General features: G+C 36.0%; 1 protein-coding gene across 1 annotated transcript; it reads left to right on the forward strand.

Moving 5' to 3' along the window:
• The first annotated feature begins 1952 nt into the window (after positions 1-1952).
• LOC146518477 (uncharacterized) lies at positions 1953-7886 on the forward strand. Its single transcript, XM_085160522.1, has 6 exons — positions 1953-2196; positions 2461-2550; positions 3705-3740; positions 3872-3970; positions 4585-4625; positions 4719-7886. The coding sequence occupies exons 1-6, from the start codon at positions 2022-2024 to the stop codon at positions 4788-4790; spliced, it is 513 nt and encodes a 170-aa protein (XP_085016648.1). The 5' UTR covers positions 1953-2021; the 3' UTR covers positions 4791-7886.
• The last annotated feature ends 4463 nt before the right edge of the window (positions 7887-12349 follow it).

Genomic DNA, 12349 nt, shown 5'->3' on the forward strand with positions numbered 1-12349 from the left:
TTCAAAAGATTTGCCACTAAGTCTAGCAATGCTTTGCAGTTCATTGAAAAAACTGTTGGTGGCGACGTTGGTAACAGATGCGATGTACTCAGGTGACAGGGCTCGTATCTGATAAGTGACTTCATTCGGACATTCAAGTGTGTAGGGTAGTAAGGGTTCAAGTGTCGACAGAGCAGCTCCACTCTCATACTCTACAATAGCATTTTTGTGGTAAGAAGACTTAGGGTCATCTATCTTCAGAGTTCTCGCTGTTCGACCATATCTGTTTAAAAAGTCTTTTAAAGCTTCATCAGCGTCTGTGCCTGTAATCCCACTAACAATAACTGAGTTTGGGATTTTAACATTCTCTCTGTCAACTATTTCCATTTTGCCGGACTTGGCCTATTTTTGAGGTCTGGGTCAGGAAAACAAGCTTGAGGAATCAATTACTACTCCTGGCTGGCTCGCCACTTCTGTAACACTTCTGGAGTCGTTACAGTATACTAGGACCAGTTAGGTTCGACTACTAGAGTAGTAATGAGTGTAGCATGTAATAAAGACCACAGACCAGAAAATATGTTTAAATTGCCGGCTTGTTATTTTGTGAAGACAGAGAATAGACAGTTAACACACATCACATAAAACATCCAACATCACACATTTAAGGAAAACAAGATATTTTCTTTCCCCTTTTTGTTCAGTATATTCTGTTAGTTTATCCTATTTATCTCAAAACCTTTTATTTGGCTTTAAAAGGATGTTATTTTCAACCTAGGTTATTGTCTTATTTATTTCAAGTTCTAAGTTCAAGTTTATCCTTTGATCTATTTGCATTAACACTGTGTTATTTTAAATCAAGTTCAGTTCTTTAGGCCCAAGATTTAATTTAATCTTGGTCTAGGTTCACCTTTCAATCTCAACCAGTTCTTATTTTGTTTTAACCCAACAAACTTATTTACATTTCCATTAACACCATTAGAGCATTAAAATGTGAGGTTGACCAAAATAATTTACAAAAACATGTAAAAACTAAAAACAATTCAGCAAAAGGCTGAATAATCCCCTTAAACAAACAAATAAACAAAAGAAAGTTGTCTCTGTGTCCTTTAACTATTAATCCTGGAATTACTCCAAATGATTATCCAGTGCTTTGAAAGTCCGCTGTTCTTTTGCAGAGGTGTATGGATTAATCCTACCAGTTTTTCAGCGAAAGAGCTCAACGTCCAGCAGGGGGCGTTTTCCCTTTTCCTGCTCGGTACAGTTCAATGGGTCCGTGGGTGGCTCGCCATCTTGTTTCTCGCTCAGCGGATCAAACTCCGATTCTAGCTCGGCATTTCCCGATCCAAACCTTAATGGCCTACCATAACAACAAAATAAAGTGCATAAACATTCAAAAATAACACAAGGGTAGCTCTTAAATAACAGTAAAAGTCCATTTTTCCAGCTTATTTAGCCGTGAATGAGGTGACGCCAAAATGGCGCGCTGAAACACCGTCAAAGGCCTTTGAAGTACAGCCTGTGTGTCGGTTAAGCACGAATCCACCGTGTTTAACATAAAACAACATAAATCTGCTACCTTGGCTCTCCGTTTGCATGAAATGAGCAATATAATACAACAAAACATTTCTTGCATGAAATAAAATACAATTTCTAAACTCACCAAGTCCCGTTCGGTTATGTTCACAACGTCACCGAGGCAAGGACAGGTCGGAAAAACAAAAAATATATTCTCCAGAGTACAAAAATGGCTTTATGTAGATTTCTGGCTCGTTTTTAATCTTTTTTCACTCGTTTAGGCAGCAGCTCCGCAAGGACTGTCTGCATTTCTCCCTCTCTAGCATCAAAAAGAATGAACAACCCGATTGGGTGTGGCTATCACAGGAGTCACGCTGCAGCGTGCCCTTTCACAATAAGAGTCTCAACACATATTTTAGCCATTTTACCTGAATTAACATAAAACACCATGAATTAGCAAGTTTTGTACTCTTTTAACATGTTTTTAAACACAATGAAATCCTATAACATGAATTATATCATTGCTGATGTTTTTAATGAATTTTCTAACCATTATGATCTATTTATTTATCACCTGTGATATATTTCTTATGACTGTTTTTACTAACAGGCTTTTATTTATTGGCAGTTATGTTAACCAGGGTTACATGAACAATCCTGTCAAAACAACTCAGTATAAAACATCAGGAGACAGCACCACAGGTGAGATGTCATTGAGTGCATCAATAACACTTAAGGAAGAACTGTAAAAATAAGACATTCAATTTTAGTGGGTTTTTTTTTTTCAAACTGAATGTTCTGAAGACTAAAGAGTAAAACAATGTCAGAAATACACCAGGAAATATTTTTGTTAGTTCTTTTCTTTTGGCATGTCATAACTTCAATACGATTTTAATACAGAAAAGAAATTAAGCAGCAAAATGTCATAGTGACATAATATTTATTTGATGTTTTTCTGTCTTAAAGGATTGGCTACTGTTAATCTCAACCCTAGAACTGGTGTGAACACTCCTGTCAAAACAACTCAGTATATAACATCAGGAGACAGTACTACAGGTGAGACTTTTTGAGTGCATCAATAATGGGAAAATAAATTGTCATGAAAGTTTGAAATGTCTTATTTATTACAGTACGTCCGACAATGACCTATTGACCATGCAGACAATGAGTCTGATTAAATTCTCAGCATAATAATATGATCTGAGTTCTAACTCTAAAATTCTGATGTTTGGTAGGAACAGTAAATATTCACCATGTTCAGCATCTTAAATAGCTTAAATAAAACAGTACTTTGTAAGCAGGGCTAAAGATGATGTTGAAAGGAAGTTACTAACTTTGCGGGCACTTCATTACAAACCTTTGGTCTCCAAGATTGATGCAAATGACCAGATACATTTTATCTGTAGATATTTTTGTATGTTTAATGTTCATTATTATAATTGTTGCCATTCCCTGAGTACTAGTTTACCATTGCATACCAAATAAAAACTAATACAACAGTTTAATGTCAACTGACCAGCTGATGACAACATTAGGACAGAAGTGTTGATTGCATTGCTAAACAGAAAACACACAGTTTTTAGTTTTAGAATTATATGTTGTAGTGATTGTGAAAATATCAAAAAAGATGCAAAACCACTCAAATTATCTAAGACATGAAAAATATACAGTGGGTAAAAAAAGTGTCGGACATGTCACCAATTTTCTAATATATTTGTAATGGTACTACTAAAATGAAATTCTCAACAGACATCAATAACGACCCATTAAAGCCCCACGTGGAAAAAATCAAACCATAGATTCCATAAATTAAGTTCAATTAAATTATGACAAGTGACACAGTGAAAAAGTACTGAACACGGTAAAAACGGGAGGTGTAAAAAGGCATGGAAATTCATGACGCCTGAAATCAATCAGTAATTAGAAAAGAAAACAGAGATGGTGTGTAAAGAAAAAGTGTCTTGTTTAGTAAGGTGACACACAAGAAGCATCTCATGGTGGGTAAAACCAAACCATCTCAAGACCTTCAAATATTGGTGTTCAATAGTTATTTTACCCACTGTATATTATTTCAAACTGAATGTGCAGAAGCACAGAACCTGAAGAATTAGAAGCATGCTTAATCTGTTGCAGCTTTAAGTGACTGAACACAAATATACACCTCTACATACAAAGCTAACAGGCCCAAATCAATCTTCTTTTCCAAACAGATTCAAACAAGAATGATACTACAGGGAAAGTCGAGGGTAAGACACACTGCGTAGACATCCATAATATTACTTTCACTCATTCCACTGTTAATGCTGTAACTTTGTCAGATAGCAAAGTATCTTGTGTTTGAGTTACAAGTGAAATTTGTTTGTGGCTTTCAAAACAGAGTCATTATGGAATTTGGCAGCAGCTGTGACAAGATATGGAATAATTGTGGGCATGATCCTACTGGTACTGGGGCTTCTTATATTCAAAAGGAGAACTGGTGAGAAATCCTTACTTCATGTGCTTAGAAAAACAATTTTTCAGTGTTCAGGTGACACATATTGAAGCACGCTAATAGCATTTTCCATTTTATTTTGCCTTCAGTGTATCAAGCAATGTCAATAAATAAACAAATATATCATTAGATTGCTTCAGAATCATCAACATTAAAATAAAAAACAACTCAGTTTTACACCAACTACCAGTGTCATCATCAAAACTTGTTAAACATAATTTCTTGTATTATCTCTGAGTATGACCAATGTGGAATACATGTTATGTCTTCTGTAGCAAAATTGCATCTATGTATTATAAGGATCTAGAGTGACAGCCCCCTAGACAGCCCCTGGATTCTTAAAGATTCAGTTCAATTCAATTTTCTTCACATCATATCAAATCACAACAAGTCACCTCAAGGCATTTTATATTTTAAGGTTAGGACAATAAAATAATTCAGAGAAAAACCTGGTAGTCAGCTGACCTACACGGACTTACAAGAGCAATGCGTGTGTGTGTGTGTGTGTGTGTGTGTGTGTGTGTGTGTGTGTGTGTGTGTGTGTGTGTTTAATGCTGAATGAAAGCAAGAATTTTTCAATGTTATTTTCTTACCTGCAGTTGGGGAGAACCTAAACGTGCAACAGATGAAAAATGAAAATGTAAGTGAGAGCTGGTACTAAATATGTTTTCTGTTTGGCTTAATCATTGCCACAGACTTACAGGACTCCTACATTACTGTCTTTATCTTCTAGTCTGTCACTTACCATGTGTACGCCACCATCTCTGAGGAAACAGATGCACCAGATTCACAGGACACGATTTAGAGCATGATGATGCACACTGAAACATTTTGGTGATTTTGTCAGTAAAGTGCATTTAAAGGGTTTTAATTTATGTAAAAGTCAGAAACGTTTTACAGGTAGTAGATATTTTTTGCAAATAGCCTTGGACTTAAATTGTTGTAGATTATTTTTTTCTAAGGATAATTGGCATGATCATGCAGTTTTCAGCTTTTGTATTTTTAATAAATGCTTTTAGATCTTCATTATTTTGCTTTAAGTAACTGTAATTTGGAAGATGATAGTCATAACATCTGAGTCATTTCCAAACTTACAACTGTGGATACTGTTGCCATAAAATAAGATATGCTTCCCTCCAAATTGTCCACCTTTTAAACAATTGCTGCTTTTAAAAATTAGCTAATACACTATGTGTATCTATTTTAATGGTGTCATTTGCATTTCAAATTGTGTTATTCAACAGTTTTTTAAGGTGGAGTGTATTTGTTTTGTGTTAATACAAACTAAAGGGGAAAACAACATATTAAACGTGTATCTACAAACTGTCAACTGACAACACAAAATGTTCTTCCAAAATCTGCCTGGAAAAGGTCAAAGGATTTAACTGCATGTCCTTTTCAGTTTTCTCTTGGTAATAAAAAAAAATCCCGTTTTGTTTTTTTAAAGTTATATTGACACATTTTGAAGTAAAGGAATTTGTCTAAATATTAAAAAAGCCAAACTTGACTTCAATCGCTGGTCTCAGAAATCGTGGATTTGAATGCCCAAAAATGTATCTTCCATTTAAACTCTGTACTATTGCCATGTCACACTTTGGAATGGAAAACCATATTCAGTGAAACAAAAATATTTATTTTGTTTATATAATTTATTTAAAAAAAAACATAAATAAACCTACTAACTGTACTCAGTAAAAGACAGAGTTGCTATTTTATTTTGTACCTGTTGTTTCTTAATTTTTTAACTTTCTGCACCTGGATACTGTGTGTTCATTACATATTTAAACATGTATCACAAACACTTGTTACTGTATTATTGATGGAGATTATACATACAACAAATCTTCCCAGACAATCAGGTAATCCACATCGCTTTTCATGTTTACATGAGAAGCCTGAAATTCCTCTTTTAAAACATCTGTCACAGCCAGAGAGACTTTCACCATAGATTGTGCCCCTATACAACTACAGTATATAAGAATACAGTGCCTTGCAAAAGTATTCGGCCCCCTTGAACTTTCCCACATTTTGTCACATTACAGTTATTTATGTGTAAAAAATGTTTGGAATCATGTATGATTTTCGTTCCACTTCTCACATGTACACCACTTTGTATTGGTCTTTCACGTGGAATTCCAATGAAATTGATTCATGTTTGTGGCTGTAATGTGACAAAATGTGGAAAAGTTCAAGGGTACTTTTGCAAGCCACTGTATATACAATTTGTAAACCTGTGTATAAGTTGCTCTGTGACTCTTATCTTTAATTTAGTTGTTAGTCTTTTGTTACGTGCTGTGACAGCCCAGAGGCTATTAAAAAAAATAGGGCATATGTGAGACCTCACCAACTACACTTTTTATGGCTAACCATAGAAGACTGTTTTAGGCTAGAGGACATCATAATTAAAAGATACAGAGAAAATATTATAATATTATAATGTAGCTGTTACTACTAGTACTTTGCAGCTGCTGCAGTTTGTTTGCAGGGCACACTTGGCTACAGGAGGCTGCATTACATCTGGTATATTATACATTTATCGTATTGTTGTTGATGATACTTAGTAGCAACACAAGTGACAAAGTAATACAGATTCCACAGCAACAGGGAAATAACAGGGGGAAGACCTGACATTTACATTCAGCAAATACAAAAGCATTTCTCTGGTTCTGGTTTCAGTTACAGGAAATCTTATTTTCAAATACAGTACAGTATGTAATATTTAATTTTGCAGTTCTCATTTCTGATTACTACATAAACTACCACAGCTGTTCCAGGTCCAAAAAACTTGTACAATCTTGTTAATAAACTACTACTATATTACTAATTGCTTTTTCCCTCACATGCAGATAGTTTCCACATTATTATCCCCAGTTTCTGCCTGTTAAACACCTAAACAGCGTAGTGTATGGCTGTGCCCCTATAAAACTACAATATATCAGTCTGTGTATATGTTGCTCTTTGACTCTTATCTTTAATAACTTTAGCAGTTAGTCTTTTTTACATGCTGTGTGGCCCAGAGGCTTGTAAAAATAGGCAACATGCAACATACAACTACACCCCACCTCACCAACCAGCTGCAGTTTTTTGATAACCTCACAAGACCATTTTAAAGAATATGATGGTGAAAAAATACAGGAAGAATAATGTACTGTAGCTGGTTGCTACAAATACTGCACAGCTGCTACAGTTTGCTTGCAGGGCACATTTGGCTACAGGAGGCTACAGTACAGCTGGTTAGATCCAACCAAGTTTGAACTGTTAAAGACACTCATATATTACCTAATGTCAAGCATACATCAGGTAATATATGACAAAAAGTAATACAGATTCCACAGAAACAGAGGAACAACCTGACATTTACATTTACTGGCTCATGTTGTAGGAAATGTTACTTTCAAATATAGCAGAGTATGTAATCTTTCATTGTGCAGCTCTGATTCCTGCTTATTACACACAAACTACCACAGTTGTTCCAGGTAATAATATTGAGAGCTTAGTACCACTTTAAAGCCACTATATAAATATTCTCATGCACCTCATGCATAATTTTTTTAAAACGCAAAGAAAGAGCTTCGCAGTTTGGATAAAAACAAATATTTCTACATGCAAACACAGCGTCAAACACGCGCTCTTTCTTTCATTCCTGCATAAACACTGATATGCACACATTTCACAGTAGGAGAACCAAAAGATTAAAGAACAGCTAACCTACAAAAATAAGTTTTCAGTAGTTGTTTAAAACAAACCACAGATTATGCTAACCTCAGCTCGTCTGCAAATAGTAGACAAACATTCTCATCTAGTCATCTTAATTTAACTCCCCGTGTGGTGTGTGATATTAATAATGCACACACAGGACCTTTCAAAAGCTGCTATTTGTGCAGCTTTGTGACCTGTATGTGTTGATGAAGTACTGATACCCCCTGTGGTTTTCCTGTGAACAACTTGTGCACAACAATTCATGACCTTCTGCATAGTCAGACGCACAAAAAGATCATACAAAAAAACACACATGTAAACTTAAATAAAGAGGGGAGTAATGGGGACACAACACTCAAGACATTTAACACAGAAACGCTGGTAACAGAGGAGAATAGGGAAACAACCTCAAGGAATCGACTAAAAGTAAACTATAAAAGTCAAATACGAATGAAAACAACCTAAGCAAAAGCCTAATATTAGACAAACACAAAATTGTGAAACTACAACAAAGCAGGTCAAAAACAGATTAACAAACAGCAACTGAAAGTCCAAACCTGACATTTATGGGTTCAAAATCCAGGATCATTCTCTAGTGAGGACCCACTCATGGCCCCACTCATGGCCACACTCGCTGAGGAAGCCAGCACACAAGCCCAATTTGTATACCCTTGTGATTTTCTATGTCCTTTCTGAGCCTTGTTTCAATTATTTTGTCCTTGTTCAAATTTCAGCTTTTGTCCCTGTGGGCCCGAGGAGCTATTCCATCAAACCTACCTGTTTAAGCACCGTGGTTGGGCTCATCTCTGATGGAGATGACACAGCGTGCACATTGGAGGTAGAGAATTTGTTGCTCAAAAATAAACTGACCCTAAAGATCCTTAAAACAAAAGAACTCAGATTTTATTTTATGCAGTGATTATTCTGTCTTAAATGAGGATACTCCGTTCCTTCCACCTAACATCTTATGAAATAATTTACAGCCTGGTTATAGTGACTCCTACAGTATTGTGATCTGTGAGTTGACCACTTTGTTACTTTTGAAATGCCCAATATTTTTCAAATTGATATTTTGCATGATGACCAAAAACCATTATATTTCACCAGGATCATTCAATTTTTACCTGTGTTTGTACCTGGAAATTTATTGGACTTTTCAGAAATGAAATTTATTTTTTATTGAACTTTATGAATTGCTAAAAACTGTGGTCTGTTTTTACTGTGGTCATAAAGGGATTGACATGTAGCTGTAGCCCATCTGTTTCAAGATCCAATGTGTTGTTACTTCAGAGAAGCTCTCTGCATCTCTTGATTGTAACAAGTGTTCAGATCATCATGACCATACTTGCATTACTTGACAGGCGTGCCTAACAAAGTGGCCAGCAAGTGTATACAGACTGGAACCATTTGGTTTAAATGGAAAATGTGCAAAATGGAGACACAAACACAGTGGTCTACAGCTCCAACAACCTGGATAGTCATCTCTTGTTGCCATGCACAGCACCTCAAAAACAATTAGTGGTCTATTTAAAAAAATGAAATATGATTATAGGAATTTTTGTTTCCTAGATACCACCCGATACCTGTCGCTCACTGACAGCAAGTGTGTCCAATATTTTCCAGGTCACGCTAAGAGGTGAGTAAAGCAAACACTCAACCTTTATCGAACATAATGGTAAACATGTAGAGTGGTATTCAGTGAAACAGACACAGCTACATAGTATGTACCCTATATATAAAAAACCTTACCTACTAAATGCATACATTTATTTACTGTAAGTATTTCAAGCATAGTGGCTCCATATCAGACCAGATAAGGTAGAATTTTCACTTTCTACTTTTCTGCATCTCTTAGTCCAAATATGCTCATAGAAATATAAAAATATATAGTCACTGGGGACTTCATTAGGAACACCTGTTGAATGGGTTTTTAATGTAAATATCTAATCAGCGAGGATACAGTTCGCACAACCAAAAATGGACAACAGAAGAAAATGTGTTACTTGGTTGGACTCTCATTTTCTGTTGAAAATTCAGTTCAGTTTAATTCAACTTTATTTATACAGCGCCAAATCGCAAATAAACACCAATTAGAAAATAATCACATACATATGAAAACACATACGTATATGACTCTTTTGCATATTTCTTGAAAGTTAACAGTTTGTTTTGCACCATCTCTCTCTCTGTCACGGTCCTGGGTCAGTGACCCAGTGTTTTTGTATCATTATTGTACTTTGACTGTTTTATCTTTTCTAGTCTTTTGGTTTCTGTTTTTGCTGGGTTGCTGTTCCCTCCTAGTCAAGTCCGCATCTGTTATGTTTCCTGTTTTACTTTGAAAGTCTGTGTATGTAAATGTATTGAGTTTTGCTTCCCCTGTCTCATCTTGTCAATTACTCCCAGCTGTGTTCTCCTTCTGTGTCTCATTCCCTCGTTATCCCTCTGTGTATTTAAGCCTTGTGTTTGCCTCTGTTAGTAGCTGGTTTGTTGGCGTTATTTCCCTTCGGCAACCTGTGTAGTTCCCTGCGTGGTCTCCTCGAGTTTAGGACAGCGGTCCCCGACCTTTTTTGCGCCACAGACCGGTTTATGTCTGATAATATTTTCACAGGCCGGCCTTTAAGATGTCACGGATAAATACAACAAAATAAAACCAGTACCGGTACCAAAAAAAAAAGGATTTATTCATAACACATGAGAAAAGACCCAGGAAAACCGAGTTAACGATAAAAAATTTTTTTTAAAAGATAACAATAAAAACCCTGAAAACTTTTGCAGCCCGGTACCAAACAACTCACGGGCTGGTACCGTGGCTCAGGGGTTGGGGACCGCTGGTTTAGGGGACCCCTCTTTCTACTGCTGAAGTAATGTCATTGTTTCCTGTATTGTTACTTGATTGAAAGTTACAGGACTAAAGAATAACCACTACAATCAACAGTGACTCAACAGTTAACAATGTTTTTTAAAAGCTATTAAAAAACATATGTTCTTCATTTCCAAGCAAAGTAAACTTATTAATGTAAGTCAGGAAAGCATGTGTGTGTGTGTAGTTGAAGGATTCCCCCGTTCACCGCATTATATTTTGGGAGAATATTTAAATGAATAATACAAAGTAATATTTGCTGCATGCAGTCCAACACGAAATTTAACCCTGAAAAAATATTATTTTGGTTAACTGTGATAGTTAAAGTTTTTTATTTATTTGAATTCAAAAGGGGAAATGTTATCAGAAAGAGTGCATAACTGACAGGTGGATGGGTCAAAGCTGTGAGCACAGTGCTAAAATTTTGTTTGCTCTTTCCTGTAACTCAGTCCTCGTGCTCAGTGATGTCCCCTCGCTCCTCCATGATAGTACTCGTATTTTATTGAAACTAAGCAGAAGTGAACTGAAGTCTGTTTCAGTGTTTTAGTCGTATTTTTATGTATACATCTCTTCATGTCTCAGCAGAGACGCAAGGACAACTCTCGATCTGACAAGAACAAATGTATCTCATTAGACAATTTATTAGGTACACTTTGCTGGTACCAGTTTGGACCAACTTTTCCTCAGAACTGCATTCTTTCTTTGCGTCATAGATTCAGGAAGGCGCTGCAAACATTCTTTATAGATTTTGTCCATATTGGTGTCACACAGGTGCTGCAGTGTATTAACTGCACATACATGAAGAGAATCTCCCATTTCACCACATCCCAATGCTCTAATGGACTGAGATCAGGTGACTATGGAAGCCATCTGAGTACAGTGAACTCACTGTCATATTCAAGAAACCACTTTGAGGCATATTTGAGATCTATGACATGGTGCATTATTCTGCTGGAAGAAGGAGATGGGTAAAATATTGTCATAAACGGATGGACATGGTTAGCAACGATAATCACACAGGCTTTGTCATTTACACAGGGGTCAATAAGAAGCCCAAAGTGTGTCCAGAAAATATCTACCATACCATTATATCACCTGCCTGAACCATTGACACAACGTAGCATGAATGTTACAGCAGAAATCAAACCAGACAAGACTTTTTCAAACTTCTATCGACCAATTTTGCAGCCTCTGTCCATATTCAGAGTTTTCTTTTCTTCCCAGAGTGATAGCTGGTGTGGTCTTCTGGTGCTGTAGCCCATCTGCTTCAGGGTTCAATGTGTTGTGAGTTCAGAGATGCTCTCTGCATCTCTTGGTTGTAAAAAGTTGATCCGATCATCTTGACCATCTCTAAGAGCTTGAATGCAGTCGCTGCTATTGAATTAGCTGATTAGTTATTTGCTTTAATGAGTTGTTAAACAGCCATGCCAAGTTATGATGTCTGCTCTTCTCTTTCTTACTGTCTTTGGACCAGTGAAAACTCTGATATGGTTCTTTTCTCCCTTTCTAAGGAGTCCTTGGCCCCCAGTTTTTTATGAAACCAAGAAATAATCAAACCATAATTGGAAAGATATATAAACAATTCTATATACTGCTACCAATAATTCTTACTTCTAGTAAGATCAAACTTTCTCTAAAGTAAAGAGTAATAATAAAAATAATAATAAGATCCCAAAACTTGCTGTTTTATAATTAAGTATTGCATTACATAAAAAATTATTATTATTATATTTTTTAAATCCTTCTGTCGATGGTTATTTGATGTTCATATTGGAGATTTTAACAGTGATCATACAGCACTATAG

This window comes from Neolamprologus multifasciatus, chromosome 5 (genome assembly GCF_963576455.1).
Source record: "Neolamprologus multifasciatus chromosome 5, fNeoMul1.2, whole genome shotgun sequence".
Taxonomy (NCBI): domain Eukaryota; kingdom Metazoa; phylum Chordata; class Actinopteri; order Cichliformes; family Cichlidae; genus Neolamprologus; species Neolamprologus multifasciatus.

What these genes read in the sequence shown, in the direction of transcription:
- LOC146518477 (XM_085160522.1), top strand. Translation starts at nt 2,022, where the DNA reads ATGTTTTTAATGAATTTTCTAACCATTATGATCTATTTATTTATCACC. An exon ending in ATCAGGAGACAGCACCACAG is followed by an intron (nt 2,197 to 2,460) that starts GTGAGATGTCAT and finishes TCTGTCTTAAAG; the next exon opens with GATTGGCTACTGTTAATCTC. An exon ending in ATCAGGAGACAGTACTACAG is followed by an intron (nt 2,551 to 3,704) that starts GTGAGACTTTTT and finishes TTTTCCAAACAG; the next exon opens with ATTCAAACAAGAATGATACT.